The sequence below is a fragment of the Lactuca serriola genome, chromosome 3 (genome assembly GCF_051521515.1).
Source record: "Lactuca serriola cultivar US96UC23 chromosome 3, Lser_US96UC23_V15, whole genome shotgun sequence".
Taxonomy (NCBI): domain Eukaryota; kingdom Viridiplantae; phylum Streptophyta; class Magnoliopsida; order Asterales; family Asteraceae; genus Lactuca; species Lactuca serriola.
The window spans coordinates 282,038,208-282,048,492 of record NC_136410.1 but is presented as its reverse complement, the minus strand read 5'-3'; the positions used below and the strand labels follow the sequence as shown (position 1 = coordinate 282,048,492).

Genomic DNA, 10,285 nt, shown 5'->3' with positions numbered 1-10,285 from the left:
TATTAAATTTAAATATTATGTGCAAATTATTAAAATGAAAAAAACCACAGAATGCTATGTGAAAAAAAATTAATTGAAAATAACCATAAAATGACAAGTGGTCAAATCAATAAGAGTGTGATATGCGGCAAAAAGTTTTTTATTTATCAAGGAGGATGTCATAATTAGGTTGTGTGACGTGTCTCCTTGCCTCTTTAACTACTTGTTACACCCATGTGTCCTTTGACCAATTTTAAACGTAAAATGTAAAATTTAATTGTATGGAACTGCAAAAATATTATTTTTAAATGAATTCTTAATCTTTATTAAAATGATTATTTCAAATTTGCCATGCAACGAGTGTTTCACCATTCATATTTTTTCCAACAAAATGCAAGACATATTTTTACATTGCAATTCATTTGACAATGTCTATTTCTTCTAGGAATGTTCTACTAACCAAATGCTTATTGTCTATCATTATTCCTTTTTCCACATTATTCGTGAACTTGAATAGTTTCTCATTTTGTATATAATCAACTTTCTCTCTAAATTAAATAACTTATTCATGAAAAATGAAAAAACTCTAATATCAATTATTTTTTGGACCCGAATAGCAAGGTTGGCTCTGCATCTGTTGAAACAAAGCTGCCATTCTAGTGTAACCATCCATCGTCATTGGCTGCATACAGATTAATTGTCCTATTAAATTATACATCCTATCAAAATACTCATTAATAATCGATCTAGTGATTTTCCATAATTAAGGGGGTGTTTGGCTTAGCTTCAAGTCCAAAGGTCTTTTTTGGAAAAGTTATAAAAAATCAGGATTTCCTAACTATTCCAAAAAGTTTATTTTTCTATATATAAAAACTCCAAAAGCAGCTTTTTAAAACTAGTTAGCAAACATCTTTTGTTTTTTTTTTCTTTTCCAAATAGGACTTTTGGCTGTGAAAAGTTAAGTCAAACACCCCCTAACTAATTACCTGTGATTGGCATGCAAGAAATGCATTCATTGGATCATTTTGATTAGGTACTCGATCGGCAGTGTTGTGCATATCCCATGAAGTCATTGTTGGTTGCATAAAGGAAGAAGGGTGGAAGACAGGTGGCATGCCGGGGATACTGGAGCGGTTTGCACCAATGCTATTCAAATCCATGACTCCCGGCATTGCCATTCCCATTCCCATTCCCATTCCCATTCCCATGGGGTTCATCATAGCCATTTGAAGTTGTTGTTGTTGCATAGCTAAAGGCATCATCATAGGTGACATGTTGATTCTACTCATCATATGGATTTGAGCTTGTAATTGTTTTAGGTATTCAATCACTTCTTCAAGCATCGAGGCTTTGTCTGTCTAAGAAAGATAAACGTAATAATAATGTATGTTAGTTATGTTAAGTGCTTAATATTCTCTCAAAACAATTTCTTTAGGATCCAATGGATACAAATAAGATTGTTTCTAGTTTAAGTGAGACTCTAACTACAATAATACAATAAAAGCTCTGTTTTTTTTTATTTATCAAGAAAAGAAGATTTGTGATACAATAATAGCGTAAACGTGGTTTAATCGAGATATATATACCTTATTGGCATTTGGAACGAGTTTTTGTAGTGTCTTCATTTTCTGATTAATCTTGTCTCTTCTTCTCTATATAAGCCATGTATAATCAGAATAATACACATTTATGTTAAGAAAAAATTACAAAACATATTTAACAGTAAAAATATACCCGTTCAGATTGATTATGGATAGCGGCTGCTCTACTTCTTTCTGATGATTTACCTTTTCCTTTTCCTTTCTTCTTTTCTTCCATATTGCTTACCTTCTGTTAATAACTAATTATGTCAAATAATTATACAAAACACAATCAAAATACATGTAATAAATTTCATTAGCTATACAATTTTTTAAGAATATATAATTACGTATTATTTAAACTTCAAAATTATATTACATATAATCTTTCTAATTTTGATTAGGTTTAATGAGGAAACTTTTAGTTTTCTAGCCAAAAAATTAATATTTTTATTTCAAACTTTTAGTCTTTATCTTTTGGTTCTTGAATCAATGAGATAATTACATGTTTAGTCGATATTATTTTAATTTTAAATAATTATAATTTTAGATCTAATAGTTTTTAATTTGTATTAAGTATAACTTTGATCTTTATAGTGTTTTAGTTTGAATAATTAAAGGTTTAGTTTTTATAATTATTTGTTAATTTAAAATAATTATAAAAAATTTCTCGACCAACGATTTATTATTTGTATAAATTATTTTTTTTGATATTGTAGTTTTTTATTTGAATAACTAGTCTATGTAGATTTTAATTTCAATAGTTAAAGTTTTTGTTTTTATAATTTACATTTTATATTAGATATAGCTTTGGTGCATGTAGTTTTTAGTTTAAGATAATTATATTTTTGATATTTGTTCTGAACTTCAATTAGTTACAGTTTTAATCCCTGATAGGAATACGAGGGGGTGTTTATTTTTGGGTTTTAAGAAAGCAGCGGAAACAATAACTTAATCGACAAGAAAACAAGAAAATATAGATTTGATAAACAATCTAGACTTATATATCAAGACTTATTGATTTGAATTCGAATCAACCTAGAAAATGCCTCCTAAAATTTATAAAGGGGCAAGCAAGCAACTCAACAAAATATAAAAAGTTCTTCAATTCAAAATTCATGAATCGTACGTATAATGTTCTACAAAGGGGATGATTTATAGCCTAAAAACTTATTACAAAAAGAAACTATTAAATAAAAAGGAAACTACCTAATAAAGGTTTATTGAAAGCAAAAATAAACCAAAAGCATCTCTAGAATCTTCCATCTTTAACTGATATCAATAGCCATGCAAACTTCTATCAAAAACTCCTCTCATTTCCGAGATTCACAACTAGTGTTCCAAGGATTGCAACTAGTGTTCCAAGGATTGTAACTACCCTCGTTTGCACTCAATGAACTTCCGAGGATTGCATCTTCGTTCGCATCCAAGGAACTTCCGAGGCTTGCAAACATTTACTAAGGACTACGATGGGTTGCGATTGTTCGCACTCAATCGCATCCAATCGCATCCAACACTCTTCTCGAAGTTTATCCATTCACCCGGCTTGGAACTTAAGAGGTTGCCTTTTGCATTCGCATCATCCCCTCCCTCTTTAAAATGAATTGTCCTCAATTGCAAGTGATCTTTAGCATTCTAATTCGCACTCCCAGACAAATCAACAGTCTTATCCTCCAAACCCAAATTATTTAAACATCAAAATCAACTGCACTAACATCAAGCATGGACTTAATAGATTTAATTTGGTTAGAATCATTCTTCAAAACCGCATTTGGATTCAACAACTCTTCAATTTCCTTTGGCATTGGACGGACATCACACGAATCATTGATCTTAGATAATGGTTGAGAATTAACTTTCACAAGCTCTTTTCCCTTCTTTGTCTCATCACCTTCAAAGTAGTCCTCAGTCTTTGTTGAAACTCTAATCACACCTACAACTGAACCTTTCGCTTTCTCAATCTCCTCCATTTTTGAATCCTCCTTGGCCATCATATCCTCTTGATCAAAAACCTGTTACACCTACCTATTGCTAGGCAACATTGTGAGGTTTGACTTCTTGGATTGTTTGTTGATCATCGATCTTACTTCAGTAGAAGACATTGGTGATAACACAATTTTTTTTACCATTGTGTTTAAGTTCATACTCATTGCTCATTCCCTATGAATCACATCTTTATCATACTGTCAAGGTCGTCCCAACAAGAGATGGCAAGCATCTATTGGATTCACATCACATAGAATCTCATCTTGATACGATACCATGGCTATACTGACTTTCACCTCTTTTGTTACCTTCACTTTGTCCCCATCATCCAACCAATGAAGTTCATATGGCTTAGGTTGGTCAGTTGTAACTAAACCCAACTTCACAACCATCTCACTACAAGAAATGTTCGTACAGATTCCACTATCGATAATTAAACTGCACCACTTGTTATTCACACGACATTTTGAACAAAAATTTTGATTTCTTTGATCGCAATCAGCTTGCACCACTTGTGGTTGTAACACTCTAAGAACCAAAACCGTATCACACTTTTGCGCTATGTACTTTTCCTCTTCTTCTTCGCTTTCACAAGCTTCTTCAGTTACATAAGTATTTCCTGTTTTCCCTTCTTCCTAATACAACTCATCACGAATCGCAACATCATCTCTTATTGTTACCCCTTCTATTTGGACACACATTCTGATAATGTCCAAAACCTTGAAACTTGCAACATCGAACCTTTGACAATCTAGTATCCTTCGCCTCCTTAGTTGGAGCAGTTGTTTTATGTGCAGTCATAGAGCCATTTGCATCGATAGGAGTATAAGTGTCACTCTTAGATTTCGACTAACCTTGGTGTTCATATCTTCCAAACTAAAATTCGCTTCATAACTCTTTTTCGTCTAGGCTTCCAATTTCAAACAAAGGCTACAAAGTGTGTCAAAATCATAGTAAGGATAAAGTTTCACCATAAAAGAGATGATATAATTCACTCCACGAAGAAAACGAGCCATCTTTTGTTCTTCTACCTCCTCAATCTCTCCTAGCAATGATAATTTCTCAAACTCATTAATGAATTCACCCACACTCATCTTCCATTGTTTGGAAGCCACCATTCTCCTATAGATGGTCATCCTATGATGAATTGATACATATCTCTTTCGAAGTTTCTGTCTCAAAGATACCCATGAAGAAATCTTTTATTTACCTTCATGATCTATCCTGGTCCTTAAACCTTCAAACCACAACGAAGCTCATCCACTTAACTTTATGATCATATACTTACAACACTTTTCATTATCCATCTCTTTGTACTAAAAAGTTCTATCAAATTTTCTCTCCCAATCCAAATAACTTTCTGTATCGGCTTCAACAACGAATTCAGGGAATTCGTTTATCTTGTACACTTCGATAACCCTTAGCAGTTCATGTCTAGGATGTCGCATTTCTTCTTCTTAAAATCCACGCATATATTATCGCTAGGATTCAGAAAAGTTGGATCTTCGAAATTCATGGCATCTTTAGATGCGATTTCAACAGAACCACCAGGAAAATCTAGAAAAGAACTCGTTGAATCACAACAGCAACAAGAAAATCACAACCAATAGCAAATGAAAACTGAAATCAAAACAAAAAAAACAGAAATCACACTTGGTAGGAATTTTACCCTTCGTGCGAATTCAACAAAACAATAATTCTTATCAGCGAATGAAATCAAACATAATCACGAATTGGTCGATCAGAACTGAGCTTTGATACCACATATGATACAAATACGAGGGGGGGGGGGGTTCTATTTTGGGTTTTAAGAAAGCAGCGGAAACACTAACTTAATCAACAAGAAAAGAAGAAAAAATAGATTTGATAAACAATATAGACCTATAGATTGAGTATTGATGAAGACAAATCACAACCTATTGATTTGAATTCGAATCAACCTAGAAAACACATCCTAGAATTGACAAAGGGGTGAGTAAGAAACTTAACAAAACATAAAAGTTCTTCATTTCAAATTCCATCGGTCATGCTTACAATGTTCCACAAAGGTGCTATTTGTAGCCTAAAACCTGATTACAAAAAGAAAACTTTTTACCTATTAAATAAAAATGAAACTACCTAATAAAGACTTATTGAAATCTAAAATGAACCAAAAGAATCTCTAGAATCTTCCAGCTTTAACCGACATCAATAGCCATGCAAACATCTCACAGAAAGTCCACTGATTTCTGAGACTCGCAACTAGTGGTCCAAGGATCACAATTAGTGTTTCGAGGATCGCAACTAGCCATGTTCCGAGGTGGTTCGCACCCAATGAACTTCCGAGGTTTGTATCTTCGTTCGCATCCAAGGAACTTTCGAGGCTCACATCTATTTACTAAGGACTTCGATGGGTTGCGATCGTTCGCACTAACTTGCATCCAGTCGCATCCAACACCCTTCTCGGAGTTTACCCATTCGTAACCAATACCCGACTTGGAACTTAAGAGGCCGCCTTTCGTATTCCCATAAACCCTATAGTATTTAATTTTAATAATATATATTCGGTCCTTGTAGTATTAGACCCCTAGATTATTTATGTTTAGTCACTATAGTTTTCTATTTTAAATAATTATACTATTAGTCATTATAGTTTTTAATTTTTGTTAATTATAGTTTTGGTTAATGTAGTTTTTACTTTCAAAAACTAAATAATTATACTTTCCGTCCATATAGTTTAAAATTTTCATTAATTATAGTTTTGATCCATGTAATTTTTAATTTAAGTTAACTATTGTTTTAACATTACCTAAGCAGTATTGAAAATGTAACAATGATAAACTCACAATAAAATCCAGACATCTCCACTAATTGTCATCTCCACTGATTATCAGACAATAATAGCAATGTCTTATTCAAAATAATTAAATGATGGTTGCGACATATAATAATAGTCCTTTATGTGATTATAAGGGACTATTATAATTACACGAATTATCCGTTGTATAGGTGCTAAAAGATACATTCAGTTTGTATTTTAAAAAACTTTACTTGGACCGTCCCTTGAGTTTTCATTTACTTGCCCGGGTAGTCCCTATCGTCGTTAGACATTAGTGGTTGTCATTTTATTGACCTATTTGCATTGTACCCACCCATCTACACTAATGTTCTAACCTAATATATTTCTATCAATATTTTTTCTCTAAGAGCAGCTCCCAAAAAGCATCAACATCACCACTACTGTCCGACCACCACCACTAGACCTAATCGCCAAAGATGGTAACCTCACTCGAGCAAAGAAAACACATAAACCTTGTGTCTATGTGTGTGTGTTCGTGTGATACCAAGACATGGGTAAAGAGAGGCAGAGATTTAAATTTTAACAAACATCTACATTCAGATATGTGATTTAGGGTACACCCTTAACAACTCCCTTCCATGTCATCCTTTCTTATCTTTTCTGTTCAAATTTGTGATTGAGGGTAGGACATGAACAACCCTTTTACATCAAGATTTCATAATTATATTATGTTCACAAATCTGTTGTTTGACAACTCTTCTCTCTTCTTTGGTAGTGACAGGCAATTGTTGCTAGAGTTGAGAAGGGAGATAGGACACGAATCACCGGAGGGATTTCACGACTGATTTTAGATTTGAGAATTTCATCTCAAAAATCAATGTGCATTAAAGATTTTAGATTAGGATTTGGCATTGGCTATAGTTTTCAGATTTTAGTTCTAATATCATATTTGGGTTTTAGTTTAGATTTGGTTTTGGCATTAGAATTGGTGGTGGTCACAGGAGGTGTCGGTGGTGAAAGTCAGACGATGACAGGAGGTTGTTGTCAGAATTGAGAGAGGTGTTGAAAGTCGATGATGATAGGAGATGGTTGTCAGAATTGAGAGAGGTGTTGAAAGTCGATGATGACAGGAGATGGTTGTCAGAATTGAGAATATATATATATATATATATATATATATATATATATATATATATATAAGTTTCTAAAATTTATAATCAATCTAATTCACTTGATAAATTATAAAAAAACAAAAAATAAATAAAAAATAACAAAAATGAGTTCTCATTCAGTGAAATTATCTTTGGGTTAAATAGACAATTTTAGTTCAATACTTTTTATAAAAATAAAGAAAATTTGTTAATCTGTTGTATAAAATTCTATACCTGACGTTTACTGTGACCAACGGAGTCATTATCATCGGGAGATGTGGACTCTGTAGACCGCTTGCCGGAGGTGGTATTTTCCGGCGACCCTGTGGAAGTAGAGGTGAACGCTTTCCCACCGAATTCCCTCTCGCAAGTTTCAACTGTCATTTGTAGACCACTCTCCATTCCAGCAAAAGTCTCACTACCACTTACACTCTGGTCCTTGCAGCTGCTCCACTCATGCGCCGCCGCCGCACCACTGCGAGCCACCCTCTGGTCCATAAAACCCGACTGATCACCACTGCACGACGCCACCCGAGTGGAACCCGGAACCACGGAGCCATTAGCAGCTGACCGCAGCGTTTGAAGATGGGTGTTGGAGCTTGGCACCAACGCGTCCATGGCCATGGTTACTGACGCGCTGGCGGAACCGGTGGCAAGGTTGGAGGTCTGGCTGTGTAGCCATGGAACCAGCTCGTCGGCGTAGAACTCCATTTGGGATTTGCCGTAGGGGAGGAAGGTGGCTTGGTTGACTATTGCCTCGAGAGTCTCGGCGGCGCGTGGCTTATCCCAGGCGTATTTGGAAAACGCAGCTGTTGCCTTGTTTACCACGCGCGGTGGACCTAAGCCATGCATGGCTACTTGTCCATTTTTCCATGTTAATTCCGCCACTTCGTAATCTAGTCTACAAAAACATAAAAGAACAACTAATTTATTACTTATAAAACATAAACACCTATATGCTTATATTTTATTTTTCTATTAATTTATGTTTTAAGATTTTCATATATGTTGCGGTTAAATATGAACTAAAACATGCATGAATACGGAAATGACCCATTTTCCTTTTATAAAAACTGATAAAATTAAAACGTGACTACATAAAATGATAAGATAGTGACTTCTTCGCACGTTGAAAAAACAAGTTATTAATACAAAGAAAAGATATCGAAGTCATCATATTATATAAAATTTTATTTTACTTCATCTTTTATTTTTTACGATAATACAATTTCTAACTAAAAATCTTCAAAATATAAGGACAGGGAAATGACTAACTGAAAACAATTAAAGAAATAGATGGATACTAATTTATATCGATCACAATTAGTGTGTGAATTTCACATAAGTTTTTAAAAGCAAAAGTAAAAGTATAGAATATATAGTTACGTCTAGTGGATTAAAATCAATGATATATAAGATGCCAACATTAACGTTTTAATGATATAAAAATCAATATCATTGGACAGTTTACCGTAGATAATTAATGAATAAATGATTTTTTTTCATAATCATATGTTCTATTTAACTTTTATAAGTTCAAAGTATTTGTATGACAAAAAAACATTTGAAGAGATGAATTAACCTTGAAATGATAACATTATAATCCATTAAACATTATATAATTCAATACATTCTAGAAAAGAAAAGGAACTAGTACTACTATTAACGTACTTGGGAACATCATTGGAAAACATGGAGTTGGAAGATGCACGTAAGTTGATCTTGAGACGCCCAACGTTTGAATTATGATCAGGATTATCATCAACATCCCAACTTGGTACACACTGACTCATATTTCAAGAATTTGCTGAATGTTTGAATAGTGCAAAAAAGAAAGATACAAAGAGATGCCAAATACTGTTTAGGGGTGTGAATATGTGGTTCATTATAGAGAAAGAGAGAGGGAACAGCTGCCTTTTGGCTGTAGGTTCTACATATATGGCCTAGGAAAATTTGGGGTCACTTTGGAGGGCAAATTGCTACACAAGTGCATTTATTGTTTTGGTAGAAATTACAAAAAATCTAGAGAGATAAGAACAATGTCAGAAAGGAAAAAAAAATGGACCACAGATTACTCTTTATTATTTTTAGTTAATGATAAAAAAAAATGTTTATATTTGCAACCTATTCATTATAATGATATATATTTATGAACATGATATTTTTAGATTGCTTCAAAGAAAGATTCAATTATATAAATTAAAGACGTCTATTTATATGTGATTATGTGACTATAACAGTCCCATCAGTCACCAAACTCTATAATGTCAAGGATTAAAATATTTAATATATATCTAGAAGTAAATTAATAAGTATATGCATTTCGGTACCTTAGTTGACTTACATTTAAATGGGGATGATCAAATTATAAGAAAATACGTATGTTTTTTTTCTATCATGTGTTAGACTTCTAAAATTTTATTTGATATCACTTCAAGCCAAACCAGTTACAGCTGTGATGTAAACAATACATATCTATATAAATAGTTAATCTTGATGTATACGTATTGGCATCATTTTCATGTAGTAATATATATCTGAAAAATACAAATGAGTAATACAATACATATTATGTATGTCAATTAAGATACGAACGTTTTGGCCAAACTTAGATGGGCCACTATTGAAAAAGATAGATTGTAAGGGGGAGACATAAATAGGGAGTATCTAAATACGTGTAGCTGGAGTTGTCTATCTAAACCAATTCAAACTCAATCATAAGTGTGGTAGGTACAGTTGCGGAACCATCTCAGGATTGACCACAGGAACCAGAGGAACAATTTTAGAGAGGGAAATAAAGAAAAAGAAAT

The 10,285-nt window shown here is 33.2% G+C and overlaps 1 protein-coding gene across 1 annotated transcript; it reads right to left on the bottom strand.

The window, feature by feature from the left end:
• Window positions 1-324: 324 nt before the first annotated feature.
• Window positions 325-9,426, bottom strand: LOC145094022 (transcription factor UNE10-like). The gene is made up of 6 exons (XM_079032279.1): window positions 9,147-9,426; window positions 7,710-8,376; window positions 1,714-1,809; window positions 1,566-1,631; window positions 966-1,337; window positions 325-661 (listed from the first exon to the last, which is right to left on the bottom strand). Exons 1-6 carry the CDS (start codon window positions 9,266-9,268, stop codon window positions 572-574), a joined length of 1,413 nt encoding a protein of 470 aa, XP_078888405.1. The 5' UTR covers window positions 9,269-9,426; the 3' UTR covers window positions 325-571.
• Window positions 9,427-10,285: the final 859 nt, after the last annotated feature.